The sequence below is a fragment of the Buteo buteo genome, chromosome 1 (assembly GCF_964188355.1).
Source record: "Buteo buteo chromosome 1, bButBut1.hap1.1, whole genome shotgun sequence".
NCBI classification, from domain to species: Eukaryota; Metazoa; Chordata; class Aves; order Accipitriformes; family Accipitridae; genus Buteo; species Buteo buteo.
The window spans coordinates 10,460,259-10,476,590 of NC_134171.1; the positions used below are offsets into that span (position 1 = coordinate 10,460,259).

A 16,332-nucleotide genomic window follows, 5' to 3' on the forward strand; every position below is an offset into this window, starting at 1 on the left:
GCGCTCTGCCCGCTGGGAGTTGTAGTCCCCGGGAACGGGGAGGGGGCGGTGGCACAGGAGCGCAGAGGCGGGGCTGGCTGAGGCGGGCGGTCGAGCCATGGTCGGGGCGGGCGGTCGCTGCCTGCTCCTTGCCTCCGCCCTCGGGGAGGGGGAGGCCGGTGCCGGGGCGAGCAGCGGGTGATGGGGAAGAGGCGAGCGCGGCGCTGAGGTCCTGCGGGGCCGGATGAGCGGAGGCTTGGCGTCGCGGCGGTGGCGGGGCTGGAGGAGGGGGCGAAGGAGGCAGTAGGGGCGGCCTCCACTCCGGCTGCCCTGAGGGAAAGGAGCCCCCGACCATGGAAATCGAGAACATCGTGGCCAACACGGTGCTGCTGAAAGCCCGGGAGGGTGAGAGCCGCGGGGCGAGGCGGCGAGGGGGGAGGAGAAGCGGGAGGGCGAGGCGGGGCGGGCTGGGGACGTACCGAGGGGGAGGAAAAGGGTCTGAGGTGAGGGGGAAAGGGGCCAGCCGGCAGGGGGGAGAGGAAGTGATGGAGGAGGAGAGGGTGGGGAGGGAGGAGAGGCTGCCGGGCAGGGGGGTCCGCGCGGGGCGTGGAGCCCCTCAGGGGCGGTGGCAGGAGCGGCGAGTCCCGGGCAGTGCCCTGAGGCACCTGCCCTGCTCCTCCCGCGGGGTGGATTTGGAGTTACTGGCTTGTGGCTTGCATCTGGGGAAAAAAAAAAAAAAAAGCAAAAAAAAAAAAGCCCTTTTCTCCTTCGCCCTTCGGGCTCTTGATTCAAATCGTGGTTTTGCTGGATGTTTTAAGAAGATCGTTAATCTGTAGTCCTCGGTGTATTTATAAATATGTATGCATGTGGGTATAAAGGACAAAGTGACATCATTCTATGATTCTGAATCTTCTTTGGAAGAGCCTCGCTCTCTGTCTTGCTGAAATTCCTGCCCGTGAAAAACAGAGCTGGTGAACACTACCTGTATTTTGCAGTCGAATATTTTGTGTTAACCTAATAGTAAAGTGTGCAGTTTTCCATTAGATTAATACTTACAGTTTGATTCCCCAGAACATCTTGACTTGAAGATTCCTCCCCCAACTAACAAACATTTTGGATAGATAATAAAATTTAGTCTAGCACATGGTTGCTGTTTAAAAAAAGTCCTGAAATAAGATTGTCCTGCTGCTTTTTCATGTATATAACTGTCCATTAAATGGCCACTTGAAAGCCTCCCCAGATTACCACTGTACTCAGGACAAGTATGTTTTTCAACTATGAAATGTGCATATTCTTTTTGGATTGGGTCCTACTTTTCTTAATTGTGTTGAGAAGTCCCATTAGTTTAGCTGGAGCTGTTTAAAGTGAGTAAGAACAACAGAATCTGCCCCTGTACGTTTTGCAAGTTCCTCCAACTCTAAATGGGTTTGGCACTTACGCCATATGTGTATCCAGTTAAATTTGCCTTAAGCAGCAAGAGAGGAAAATCAGCTTTTTGACTTTGAAGTGGGGTTTAAAAACCAGAACAGTGATCACAATTTTGGGCCATTTCCCAACCTTAGCTGAAAAGACCACCTCAAACTAGAGGACATGTTTTGGCTGGTTTCACTGACGGTAACATGTCTGTGGTGGTGCTGCCTGAATTTGGAGTTTACATTGAAGTGATCTGAGAAATGAAGGGAAAGTGGAATCTGGCTCAAAACTTTACTGTGCCCAAACCCTCACCACAAAGAGTGGAGTGGTAATCTGGAAAGGCTTTTAAGTGGCTGCTTAATGTCAGGTTGCCTCTTTAGTTAAGGTTTCACTATGTTTAAAATAAATTATAGTGGTAGAACTGACCAAACAAGATATTTTAATGAACAAATGAAAGTCTGACAGCAACTGATGTGAAGAAGATCAGTTCTACCTGATGTGAAACTTATAAAAGTAATGGTAACAAGCTGTTACTCTTTTGTACCTTCAGTTGGCCTGGGCTCTTTTGTGTAAGCATGCACAAAAATGTGATTTCTGACTTTGAAACTCTAAAACTCCATTGATCAATTGATAGAAGGTCTTTTACCTTGTCAGGTCTGAGTTCCTGTGCATGGGGTACTTTTTACATCACATTTTTCAAAATGCTTCTTGAAATGAAAGCATTTTCTGTTTGTTGCATGCTCTGGCTGGTCTGGGAATGTCTGGTTTACTCCATCTCTCAGGACCATTCCATAAAATCCCTGTCCCAGCTCTATTCTTATGTGCCCAGTAGACTCCAAGGGAATGGAATTTGCAAAGTTAGTATGTGAGGTAGATATTTTACTGAAAAATATTCTTTGCTAAATGGACCTCACAATTGGGACAGAAGAGCAGACTTTCAATTGACCTTTTCCTTCCCATCTTCGTATTATCTCACTGTAGACTGTATGGAGAGGTGGGAAAAGTGCAGAATTACTGTTTCTCATGCAAGAAGGCAAAATCCTAAGCTAGTATAAAATAGCAGCTTCACTTTCATGTATAGACTTGAGCTACATCAGTAATCCTTTTTCCAATTCTTCAGTGTGTTAAAGGTTGGGTAAGAGAAGGTGTTGACCTGGATAAATATTTCAGTTGTAAAAGCAAAAGAAATAAGATGTGAACTACTGTGCTCTTATTTTATAGTTTTCAGTGGCATGTTGAAAGAAATCAGTGTAGGCTTAATTATGGCTTGCATGGGTCAGTCTCAGTCTAACTTGAGATTCCTTCATGATAAAGATGAGAGTAGACAGAGTTTGTACTCTTGAAAGCATCTTACAAAGCCTTTTACCCTAGAGATATGTCATCTTCATGTTGCAAATACAGAAACTGAATTAAAGATGTTGTGTACTTGTCCTCATCTGGTGAAAGGGTATGGCAGAGTCTTAATGAGAATTCAGAAGTGCCTGGTAAATAACACCAAGTCTAAACAAATCATACCTGAGCACATAAACCAGACCTAACAGTCAAAATTATGATCCCAGATTTGTACTCATCATTTTCCTCTAATTTTAGGTAGTCTAATACTTCTGGATGTCAGTATTGTTAGGATGTGAACATCATTTGGGTTTTACCTTTGTAGGTGTGCAGAATTAGCAAACCTTGAACAGCTAGGTTCATGTCTACTGTTTAATTCTGATTTGATATATAGACAGTAAATTTGATCTATGTAATTAGAGAGCCAGGAACTAACTAGTGTTCTTAGACAAAGTGCATCTTACACTGCTACTTTCTTCTCCTACAGAATAAAAACAAAGTGGTATTGCTGTCTATTTCTAGACTACCTACCTTCTACCATCTCACTAATAGTGTTACTGTTAATTTATGTCATTAGAGACGTAAATCTTCTAATCCAATTTGCATGCGATAACATCAGTTTGTAAGAATTCACCAGTCACATTTTTCAGGCCAGATCAAACCCCGGCTTCCCCCCAGCCTCAAAACTTTAAATTTTGACTTATGATGCGATTCTCTAAAGGATTTTTCGAACCTTTTCATAAAACAGATTATTTTAATAGAAGCCTGTCTCTTTCCAATAAAGACTTGTAATATCTCTCTGTGGCAACTACAACACTTGTTTATGTGAAGAAGGAAAGCTATGAGGATTCCTTATCTTCTTTTAATGTGGCTTTGTAAATAATCAATGCCATTTCTTCGCACATGTAGGTGTTAGTGATGGCTCTTAATATATGACTCTTGTATGTACCTACTACTAGAAAATATTGTGATGACACAAAGTACTTTATGGATGAAAGATTAAGGACTCAGGAGCTATACTGGGAGTTTTTTTTCTTTCCTTGTCCACTTTTCTAGTTGACCTGCTCATGCTGAGAGCTAACCTGTCCATGGAGGGGTTTGCCTCTGTGAAAACTGGAGTGCAAAGTGTTCTGGGATTCCCTGTCCTGGTTTTCTGGGATAAGTGGCCTTCTGTGCCAATCCAGTTCTTTCCTCTTGTGCATACATTACTTTTTGAGGGAAATTTGTATGTGAGAAAGAAAAACGGAAAACTTCCTCTTAAGGTGAACCCAATGGTGGAACAAGCACAAGTGACTCAGTAGAAAAACAAGAGATTATAAGGCAAGCTCAAAGTTGATCTTATGATCACTGAAGTGCAGCAACTGAGATAGAAAAACAGGTAAGTGTTAAATGATAGCGATGTAAGATAGATGGTGCAAAAGCTTGCAATTTCATGATCTCCTTACTCAGATTTTCACATACAGAGATTTTTATGTGTAGAAGAATGATGTACAGCAATATGACTTCTAGTTTTATGTTAGAGCAGAGGAATTAACACATTCATTTTTTCTGAGCAGAAATATCTTTGAAATGAGTATCTCTTGAAGGACATTGAAGAATTTACCCCATAAATGGGAACAATAATAAACTAGGTTATTCTGAAAAAAATCTGAAAGTTCACAAAAAAGTATTTTTATTTTATATTCACTTTTCTCTTTATTTATATTTGTATCTTCTGGTTTTCGTAGTTATTTCGATCACTCTCAATAAATCCTTTGAGTATATGTAAGCCCCAAATTCATTTCAGTATCCCACACATAGTCTGTGATGTTTTGAAGGAAAGAAATTAATTGCTGTATGTTTTAAACTACTTAGGAGCCTTCCTTTTTTCATTGCCTAAAGTAATAGTCTCCAAAAATACGTCCAAAGGGTAGATCTGTAGTTCCTTTGAAGTCAATGGCAGTTTACTCCAACTGAGGATCCATGCCAAGAGTATGTTTTAAACATACCTGGTCCATTTGCATCCACTTTAAAATTCATTTGTACTGCTCTGGCAGGAGCAGTTTGTGAATGAGAATTGGGTCTGCTGTTAGGCATATAATATCCTCTATGTCATGATTGATTTAGCCTAAATTAAGATCATGCCTCAAGCAAATTTTCCCCCAAGCTCTTAGTTGTATTGGTTCTAGCCTGTGGTTGCAGAATGGGTGAGATAGTTTCCAACTGGATCCATGAACCAATCTAGGGTATGTGGGTTGTTGTGGTGGTTTTTTTTCTATGTTGCTGGGTGTTTTGGGTTTGGGGTTTCCTTCCCAAAATTAGTTTTCAGATGGATCAGCAAGCTCCTGCAGATTTGATAATTGTTAAGTGCAGCCCAAAGATTAGGAGTTAACAGGAACCTTTCAGTAACAGAATGTGATTGCAGTTTGGCTTAAGCAAATCCTGAAAGATACTTGTTTCAGAATTGAAATTGTATTAGTGTAACACTCTTCTCAAAAAATAAACAGTCCACTCAAATTGTGTTTTATCTGTCTAGGTTTAAAAATAACTGGAATAATTCTGCAAGCAAAATACATCCTACTTTTGCTTGCAGTATAAGGTAATAATTCAGTACTGTAATGGGGATACATAGGCAGATATCCTGTTATGTGTACATTTGTAACTAGGAGGAAAATTCTAAGGAGTTTGCTCAGATCATTGCAGTCTGGCTTTCAAACTTTACTAAAATCTTTGATTATTTAAGGAGTATGGACAAGTGGGAAACCAAGGCACACTCATACACCAGCACCAAATATGAATTTTAACGTGAGAGTGCTGTTTTTGCAGTTGCTGTTATTTTTTTCTGTTCTTCCCTTATTTGCCTCCTATGTTCTATTGCACTCCCTTATTGCATTGTGCTTTAAATTGCTGTAAACTCATTGTGGCAGGAAACATGTCTTCCTGTGTTTGTACAGAATTATGCACAATGTCTGCCTTTTCGTCCTTTATTTAATGAACTGTAAGAAGAATGCATGTGGGCATGTTGGAATCTAAATAATTACATTTACTAAATAAATATAACATGAGAAGTCTAGTTATTGATACACGCTGCTGCTTTGGTTATTTCAAGAGTGGCAATTATAACTAGAGGTTTCACAATCTGCTTAAAAGAATCTTACCTCTTTTCTATCTGTTGCAGTCTTGCTGTGCCATCATGATAAAAAAAAAATCCTTGTTTGCCAAGGAGTTGTCTGTAAAATTGGAGTTTTCTTACTGTTTCCGCTTCCCCCCCCCTCCCCCCCGTGAACCCTGTTCATTAAGTTGTTATAGACATATCAAAATGAAATGGATACACAGATGTTACATTCTTTGAGTGCAAGATTAGGTTAATAAATTCTGGTTCAGATTAGTTACATTTACCTGAGTTGATACAAGACTTTCATACCTAATTTCTGGAGAAGTGCAGAAGCTGTTCAGCATGTATGCACTAGCATTCTTAAATGTGCACATGATTACTGGAATTGTATATAGAGCTGATGTGAAGAACCAGTTGTTCAAGTGGTTATAGCTGTGGGAACAATAAATAATTGTGCATATAAACAAGCTGCACAAATGTTCACGTAGATACCTGGGGTTTTTAACTGCTTACGGTGTTACTGCTCTAACAGCTAGATGAGCAAGAGGACTCGAGCATTATCTTGCTGAAGTCTGACTCTAGGCACTTGAATCCAGGAGTGTGGGGAATATTATCTTAAAAATGCTATAACAATCTGTAATCTATAGGTATCTTTTATGTGTTTATTTATTGAACTGCTTGTATTTTTTCTTCTGTTTGTGTTCAGAAGTGCCTTGGCCTTTTTAATGCTGAAGAGTTAGATGCCTACCTTGCACTGAAACCTGAACTTTCACTAGGTGATTCTGGTAAACTTGCTAAGAGCCAGCCAGATTATATATATCATACTTCTGGGGAAAAAAAAAACCCTTTCTCCATATAAAAGAGATGCCACTCTGTTAAACCTAGTTGTTAAGCTGTGACCAGGCTTGTTTTTCAAGGAACTGAGATGTCAAAAAAAAAATCTGACCTGCACAATGGAGAAGGTTGCAGAGACCCCACAAAGCAGTATGTCTCTAGAACTGGAAGCGTGACAGCCTTCCTTAAGGTGATGGTATATGTGAACTTGTCTCCTAGCCTGAAGTTAGTGGTACGTCAGTGTTACCATTCTGATCTGAGGACCTGAGGTATTCTGCAGTGTTTTGTGTCTTGAAGGTGGATCTTGCACAGTAAGGGCCTACCATAAAAATTTGTTTCTTAGTGGGCAGTGTTTTACAAATGTCTTCATAGCATAAGGCCATAGTTAAACAGGAATGTTTTAATTTTTCAGTGAAAGGTTTTAATCGTTATCATGAGTGGTTTGAAGGAAAATGTGTCTGTAAGTAAGAGAAGATTTGAATTCATGTGAGTTTAAAATCTGTTAGGAAGCTTGCCTGCAGCTTTTTCTGCTTTGGGCAAGATGTAAGACAGTGTGTATACCCAGATTATTCTCATGCATCTCAGTGTAGATGATGTAGAGCTTCTGCATCAATTCTTTTGCATTTTTCATTGAACCAATTGCTTGATTTATACAGTTAAAGGCATGCTGTAAATTGTCTTCTTGTTGCAGTTTTCTGCTTTCAGAGCTTATCTGGGTGTGGTCTAGTATGAATTTCTCAGTTGGTATCTGACAATCTGGTTTGTGGAATCAGTTTTGCAAGAATGATGTTGTAAGCAACCATGCACCCCTAGTGCTCCGTAGCTGTGTGCTTCTCAACCACAGAGATACGTTGCTTGCCTTTTACAGGCACAAAAGCTGAAGCATGGAGGTCCCTCAACAGCTCAATGCTGGAATCTCAGTGTCAGCATAGTAGCCACTGCATCTTACCACATATAGTCTGTGTACATTTATTAGCCAAAGATAGTACGATGCTTCTCACTATTTTCGTTCTGTAGGACAGAATCCAAGTTTTCTATCTCAAGGAAGACTGACTAATAATGTTCAGTGAACATTGTGCTCAGTGAAATGAGAGTCATGCTACAAATCCTGTCTGTAAGGAAGATCACTGTGGCTGTGGGAAGTCCATCGGATGACTTAAAAAATATTCTTATTTGTCTAAATCTGTTTCTGCACCAGATTGCTTTGTTTTGCCACAGCAGTTTCTTTTTTTGCAACTAGTTGTGTTTTTACTGATGAATAAGACTACCACCTTGCCTTACATGTTTTTCAAATATTTCTCTGAAGTTAAAAAAAAGAAAGTTGAAAAATGAAAACATCTAAACATCTTTGCCATACCATATTCTGATGCAATGACCTAACTGAATTTAGTACGTATCTTTTTAAGAAGTGAAAACATCTGAAGAGGTAAATGCTGAAATTCTAACTGTAAGAAGTAATTTGGGGAGGAGAAGGTAAAGTTCTCACGTACCTGAAAATGTAATTGCAGTGTTTCCTCACTGTAATGGTGTATTGCTGCATCCACCCTTCTCTTTGTAAAAGATGAGTCGTTTCAAGTTGGACATTGTTCTAGCCAGCAATTACATCTGAAAAAGGCAAAAATGGTAATTTATCTGAACCACATAGGTCAACCATAAAGCAGATTAACTTAATGACTTTGTTGCTGCTGTGTTAGAAAGTAAGCTGTTGGTCTTTCTGGAAGAATTCTATCTGGAGTATTTTAGAATGAGATCCAGAATAGAAGCTCTGAAATCAATATTAAGACACTTACAAACCACAACTATTATAATTTGATTTGATACTTCTTTTAAACTGCCTCAGAAATGGAAAAGGATTTTGCAATTAGGGAATAATATGACAAACAAATTGGCCTCCTCCCATAACTTTTACCAGAAATGGCTAATTTATCTGTAAATGATGTAGGTCATGCATTCTCTTTACATTATTGGGACATACAGACTTTTTCTGTGCATTTGCTGTAAATATAAGAACAGTCAGTTCAGAGAAAAGAGAGAGCGTGTTGATTTAGTTGATACTCCTAGTCACTTGATTCTTGTGTACCTTTAATAAATTATATGTAGTCTTTATTGACTTCTATAGGATGGTGAATTAAAGTGTATTCTAGCATGTGATCTCTTTTTGTAAAATGAAGTTCATAATGGTCACATAGTAAGTAACTGGCCAAATATTTGGGGCAAAATACAGCATACTTTCTTGTGTTAGACTTGAAGTATAATGCTCCAGTGATCCTCTTTTTTGTTTTGGTTTGGGTGTTTTGGGGGTTTTTTTGGTTGTTGTTTTTTTGGTTTGTTTTTTTTTTTTTTTTTGACAGTGCTTCAGAAGATGTATGCTTGGTGTATATCACAGTTCACTTTTACTTCTTCCAAACAGCATTGTGGTATTAATTTGGGCCAGTTATCATTCTTGGTCAATACTGATTATACTGTATCATGCACAAATGAGTCTTTCTGAGCAGTTTCTAACAGAAGAAATTTAACTTCTGTGGACCTTGCAGCTTAGTGTAGTTTTCAGCTGCATGATTAAAAATTAAGTTGACACTTCTGTCCATTGTTTTCTGTGATCACATAATACTCTATACCCAGTCCTTTTCTATTTGCTGTATGTGTACAGGCTATCTATGTTAATATTCCTTGGTTTTGTTGGTGTTCAGTTCTGTTAGAAATGCTCTTTGCTCTGTATGGTTTGATTTTCTTCAAGTATATACTCCTTTTTAACATCAAAAATATTTTGTTAAATAGTTGGAGTTTATTTTAGTGATGCTGGTAATTATTGCTTTATGATTAGTTCTGGTACTGCATGAAGTATGAGGGAGGAAGTAGATTCGATATATTTGTATTCTAAAATATTTTGGAAAGAAAATGACTTACAAAGCAATATTAGGAAATAAAGTGCAGAAAGTTTTTTAGAGAGTAGGTATCAATTCAAAGAATCTCTGCAAGCCAAATTTTTAAGGTTTTGTATTCCTTATTTGTTTACTTTTCTAGCGATACTAGAGAATGTTTTGTTGCACCAGCACAGTGAGATGTCAATGTTTGTGTTAGCAAAGATCATGTAAATTTGGTATGAGCTAAGGTACACTAAGCTGGGACTGCTCTGACTGCGATGGTGGGATAGTTCAAGAAGCTGTATGTTTGAGTGAAGAGGGTTTTTTTTTAATACATATTTTATTATTCTGAAGATGTTAGTTCCTTTCTCCCCAACGATTTAATTCTGAAAGACTTGAGTACTATTTGCTGCTTGGTTTCTATTCGGGTTACATAGGGTAACTCCCTTCCTTTCTTTCCCGTTGTGGTTAACGGTACATACTGCTTTGGTACAGTTAGAAAGTTTCTGTGCAGTTTTGCTACTGTTCTGTCATGTGGAAACGCATCTGGCCATATCACTTAGTAAAATCTTCTTTTAAAATATTTTGCAACACAAAAATTACTCTTCCGATGAAAAGTTTTGCAGTTAAAAATATATATATATATGTTCCTGTGTCTATCTGCTTTTTGATAAGTATGTATATCTTCTGTAAATGGAATTGACTTCTTCAGGTCAAAGTAATGTGCTAAAATTCCAATTTAACATAGAAAATGGAGTACAGATATATGTTTTGAGAAACAATGGGGAAAATACAGCAGTACTTTTTAAAAACCAGTTTAATACTAGTGCTGTGAAATATGAAGCATTGAAAAGATCTGAATCCTGCAACAGCTAAGTTCTTCCTGGTATCCTTTATCCTCCTATAGTCTGGAATAAAAGGTGTGTATTTGAGCAATGCCCACTCATTTATTAGTGGGGTCTACTCTTATTAGTATTACGGCGCTTGAAAAGAGAAAGAGAATATTTATGTACAACTTAATTATCCAAAAATATGTTTAAGAACTTTGTTCTATGTATTTCATTACTCAACTTTAACGTCTCCCATTCTTCACCATGGTTGAGAGATAGTTCTCAAATTGTTTGTAATTTTCAGAATACCTAGATATTTGCCTTGTCTCTGCAGAGACATTCTGTATGCACAGCCAAAATGTGAAATATTTGTCTTGCAAAAGACTTTCTGCATTTTTTAGTTTTTCATATAAAAGTTCTTCTATATCAAGTTTGTTTGGATTTCCTTGTAGATGGATTTGTTTCTAGGCATGAAAAGCAGTCTGACAGATCTGTGCAGAAGTGACCTAATTTTATACTGTTAATGTTATGTTTAATTTTATTCTGACACAGTATTCTATTTTACATTATTCATATTTTTCTTCTAGGCAAACGGAGTGGGCGTAGTAAAAAATGGAAAGAGATGCTGAAGTTGCCACCTGTTAGTCATTGTGAAGGTATTAGATGCTCAATCGGTAGGTGTCCTGTAGAATGGTCTGTCTGATTTTTTTTGAGAAGGAAGGGTAAGAGTTTGGTGGTGTTATCTGAAAGGATTCTGTCTTGCTTCTGAATGCTAATTAGCAAAATAAAAAGCTATTAAAACTTTTAATGTGATGGAGAAGATAAATTTATAAGAAGATAAAAGCTCTTTCACAGCTCCTTGTTTGTTAGAGGAGACTGTTCCTAAAGGATAAATCTACAAAGCCATGAATTAGAAAAAGGAATCATGTTGTAATTTGAATAACGTGGTAATATGTTTCACTTTCTTTCTTAATGTCTTGAAATAATTTTTTAACCTTTTCTGTTATTATCTTGTATTACTCCTTTCCAAACAATCTTGTTTGCTTTGGGATTGCTATTTCACAGTGTTGTTGCTTTCCACCCCCCAGCCTAAATGAAACTTAACCATACCATTCAATGTGTTTTTAATAAATGTGATAGGCTATAAGAGACAAATGTGGCTGGAAGTGAGTGTTTCATTATTCTTTGGGATCATTGCATGTTTTTGATGTCTTGGCTAAATATGTTAATGTAAAATCTTCACATTTTAGTGATGTTTTTCTGACCTATTCTCAAATGGGAGTAAGGACCATGCTATGACAAAGATAAAAATAAATAAATATATTTACTTACTATTTCTTTCTCAGAAAGAGACTATAACCAGCTTTGTGACAAACAGCCAATAGGAAGACTTCTCTTCAGACAGTTCTGTGATTCCAGACCAGATTTGAAAAGGTGCATTGAATTTCTGGATGCAGTGGTAAGCAGTGAGAAACTGGAGATGGGTATCAGTAGGCAATAGCTCATACATCTTTGTTTGTAAAAAGTGTGATTTTTGTGCTGGTTTTGGCTGGGATAGAGTTAATTTTCTTCATTGTAGCTCATGCTGTGCTATGTTTTGGATTTTTTACCAAAACACTGTTGATAACAGGGATGTTTTAGTTATTGCTGAACAGTGATTACACAGCGTCAAGGCCTTCTATTTTTCTCACGCTGCCCCACCAGTGAGTCAGCTGGGGGTGCACAAGAAGCTGGGAGGTGACACAGCTGGGACAGCTGACCCCAACAGACCAAAGGGATATTCCAGACCATATGATGTCACAATCAGCAATAAGACCTGGGGGAAAGAAGCAGGAAGGGCTGAAGTTAATTACGGTGTTTGTCTTGCCAAGTAGCCGTTATGCATGATGATGAAGCCCTGCTTTCCTGGAAATGGTTAAATATCTGCCTGCCAATGGGAATCATAGAATGATTTGGGTTGGAAGGGACCTTAAAGATCATCTAGTTCCAACCCCCCTGCCATGGGCAGGGACACCTTCCACTAGATCAGGTTGCTCAAAGCCCCATCAAACCTGGCCTAGAACACTTCCAGGGAGGGGGCATACACAACCTCTCTGGGCAACCTGTTCCAGTGCCTCACCACCTTCAGAGTAAAGAACTTCTTCCTTGCATCTAATTAAATCTACCCTCTCTCAGTTTAAAGCCATTGCCCTTGTAAAAAGTCCCTCTCCAGCTTTCTTGTAGGTCCCCTTTAGGTACTGGAAGGCTGGTGCAAGGTCTCCCCAGAGCCTTCTCTTCTCCAGGCTAAAAAAACCCAACTCTCTCAGCCTGTTTTCGTAGGAGAGGTGCTCCAGCCCTCTGACCATCTTTGTGGCCCTCCTCTGGACTCATTCCAACAGGTCCAAGTCTTTCTTCTGCTGGGGGCCCCAGAGCTGAATGCAGTACTCCAGGTCTCACAAGAGCAGAGTAGAGGGGCAGGATCACATCCCTTGACCTGCTGGTCACACTTCTTTTGATGCAGCCCAAGATACGGTTGGCTTTCTGGGCTGCAGGCGCACATTGCTGGGTCATGTTGAGCTTCTCATCAACCAACACCCCCAAGTCCTTCTCCACAGGGCTGCTCTCAATCCACTCATCAGCCAGCCTGTTTTTGTGCTTGGGATTGCCCCTACCCATGTGCAGGACCTTGCACTTGGCCTTGTTGAACTTCATGAGTTTTTGTATGGGCCCACCTCTCAAGCCTGTCAAGGTCCCTCTGGATGGCATCCCTTCCCTCCAGCATGTTGACTGCACCACACAGCTTGAGCTTGGTGTCATTGGCAATCTTGCTGAGGGTGCTCTCAATCCCACAGTCCATGTCGCCAACAAAGGTGTTAAATAATGCTGGTTCCAGTAAGGACCCCTAAGGGACACCACTCGTCACTGGTCTCCATGCAGACATTGAGCTGTTGACTGCAACTCTTTCAGTGTGACCACCCAGACAATTCCTTATCCACCGCGTGGTCCATCCGTCAAATCCATCTCTCTCCAGTATAGAGACAAGCATGTCGTGTGGGACAGTGTCAGATGCTTTGCACAAGTCCAAGTAGATGATGTTAGTTGCTCTTCCCTTATCCACCAACACTGTAACCCCATCATAGAAGGCCACCAGATTTATCAGGCACAGTTTGCCCTTAGTGAAGCCCTGGTGGCTGTCACCAGTGACCTCTTTGTTTTCCATGTGTCTTAGCATAGTTTCCAGGAGGATCTGCTCCATGATCTTGCTGGGCACAGAGGTGAGACTGACTGGCCTGTATTTCCCTAGGTCTTCCTTTTTTCCCTTTTAAAAATGGGGGTTATTTCTCCCCTTTTCCAGTCACTGGGAACTTTACCAGACTGCTACGACTTTTCAAATGGGATGGAGAGTGCCTTAGCCACTTAATCTGTCAGTTCCCTCAGGACCCATGGATGCATCTTATCAAGTCCCATGGACTTGGGCAGCTTCAGGTTCCTCAGATGGTCTTGAAGCTGATCTACTGTGGTGGGCAGTACTTCATTCTCCAAGTCTCTGCCTTTGCCTTCTGTGACTTGGGCAGTGTGGCTGGAGCATTAGCTGGTGAAGACTGAGGGAAAAAATTCATTGAGTACCTCAGCCTTTTCCATGTCCCGGGTCACCAGGTCTCCTGTTTCCTTCAGAGAAGGCCCACATTTTCCCTAGTCTTCCTTTTATCACCAATGTACCTATAGAAGCTTTTCTTGTTGTCCTTGACATCCCCAGTCAGATTTAATTCTATCAGGGCTTTAGCTTCCTAACCTGATCCCTGGCTGCTCGGACAATTTCTCTGTAATCCTTTTATGCTACTTGTCCTTGCTTCCACCCTCTGTAGGCTTCCTTTTTGTGTTTGAGTTTCTCCAGGAGCATCTTGTTCATCCATGCAGGCCCCCTGGCATTTTTGCCAGGGGGAAGGAAATGAATTCCTTGCTTTGCTTTGCTTGTGTGTGCAGCTTTGCTTTATCTATTAAACTGTCTTTATCTCAAACCACAAGTTTTCTCTCTTCTACCCTTCTGATTATCACTGGGGGGGGAGTTAAAAACTTGCATGGAAGCCCTAGGCTAGACAGAATGTGCTAATTAAAAAAAGTACAATGGAGATGGAAAATTAGGGAACCATCTATGGAAGGAGAGAAACCAGATTTTAGAGACTAAGGGAAAAGGAATTTTTTTGTCTTGATACATTTGCATCTTGGTATCTAACGCTAAAGAATGAGGAGAGGAAGGAAGTGTGCCCACAGCCATGTTTTGTAAAAAAATTCTCAGACAAAACCCTCATGGGGAGGGGGAAAGTAATGAGAAGAGTAGACAGGCACACAGCAGTCCTCAAGAGGAGGTAATAATAGCTCAGCGCTTTTTATTCTTTGTCCCGCATAGTTAATCCAAGCACAGTAAGATATAGACTTAAACTGAGATTGCTGCCAAAAGAACAGTTTTCCTCATCCCACCAATTTTTGTTCTTATATTCAGGGAACAAATGACCAAAGAAGATAGAAGTAGGGTAGTGCTGCTGTTTACATGTGTCCGAAATATCAGAGCAAGATGGCTCTGAAAGGTGCAGGATGTAAGGAAATACATGGGATTATTGTTGTGCCCCTACTTCACCGTATCTTCCTTCCCGCTATGGGAGTATAAACTGAGGCACATGATCAGCTAAAAAGGAGCTTTAGTGTCAAGTAAGTAGAATTGCTTTATATTTGTCACTGAATCTTTGTGCAATTAGGCTTACTCCCCAGGTGCATTTCACTATACTTTTGTGACTCTTAGGAGCTGTTCTAGCACCAAATTCCAGAGACCAGTTTGACAGTTGGACAGCTAGAATGGATTGAATGGAAGTCCAGAACAGCGGAGCTAAATATCCTGAAGTGAATGTAAAACAGAGCCTTTAGTGAGAATTGCACAGTGGGGAGACCACCGAGAATTGTGGATGTACACTTAATGGTTACAACTTCTGTACACATTTTTAATCCTTAAAAGCTTAGCTAATGAGTAGCAGAATCTTTGGCAGCACAAGGAGAAAAAAATCTTAAGCATGACTGTAAGGCAGGCGTAACTTTTCTCCACAGACATCATTTTTCAGGTGAAATTGTCACTGAGAAGTAGCTGTGTTTTACACTAACTGAAAACTTTAAATTGCTTTGAAATATGCAACCTATAATGTTATGTGGATTGCAACACTTCTGTGAATTATTGAAGACTGTCATAGTTGAGATAATCTGATGTAAGGGATGATTTCACAATTTACTTTTTTTTATTTTTTAACTTCCAAAAAATCATGATGAAGAAGTATTCTTGGGAATCACTGAAACAGAAGTCTCCTAAGAGCTAAAATAATCTCTAATCCGTGGCTCTCATGATCTGAAAGCTAGCATGCTGTCTTGATCAAGGAAGTGGGATAAAATACCTACTATCTCTTACAGATGGTTCCTGACTTAGTCTGATTCCCTTTTCTGGTCTGGACTTCAGCAAGCTTGTTCAAGCTTTTTTTTGGAGGGAGGCAGGGTGGGGAGTGGGGTTGAGGGTCTTTTTGTTGGTTTTGTTTGTAAGGCAGTAATGCGAAGGGAGAGGCTAAGGTTGTGGGGATTTTACCTTAGGTTTTGCCAATTTTTAATTTTTTTTTATTTTAAATCAATTTTAGACTTAATCTTTCTGAAAATAAACTTTCTGGCATAAAATGGCATAGTCTTAAGAGCCTTGCATCTCTATTAAAAGAGTTTTCTGACTTTCCTCTATGGAGCAATGCAATTTCAGCAATGTGATTATTTCAGGAGGCCAAAATGGCAAAACCAAGGTAGTACAACCCTAGGTTGTCGACCTGTACTGAATACTAAGACTGGTAAGCTTTAACTCTTGAGAATGTGTGACCTTAAAGTATGGCATCAGCTTGGCTTTACAGAAAGAAGAATTATGAAATAATTGAATAAAAGTGACAGAAATTGAAGTGAGGAATTACAGTTATCCAATCATCTAGTGACT

The 16,332-nt window shown here is 39.8% G+C and overlaps 1 protein-coding gene across 2 annotated transcripts in view; it reads left to right on the forward strand.

The window, feature by feature from the left end:
• Positions 1 to 105: 105 nt before the first annotated feature.
• GRK4 (G protein-coupled receptor kinase 4) overlaps positions 106 to 16,332 on the forward strand; it is a 42,646-nt gene continuing 26,419 nt past the window's right edge. For both annotated transcript variants that reach the window (XR_012649627.1, XM_075022367.1), the window contains exons 1-3: positions 106 to 384; positions 10,934 to 11,020; positions 11,693 to 11,805. Coding sequence is in view for 1 of the 2 variants with exons in the window: in XM_075022367.1 (XP_074878468.1) it covers positions 333 to 384; positions 10,934 to 11,020; positions 11,693 to 11,805 (252 nt within the window). In the remaining variant the exon portion in view is untranslated. The remainder of the gene's footprint in view (positions 385 to 10,933; positions 11,021 to 11,692; positions 11,806 to 16,332) is intronic.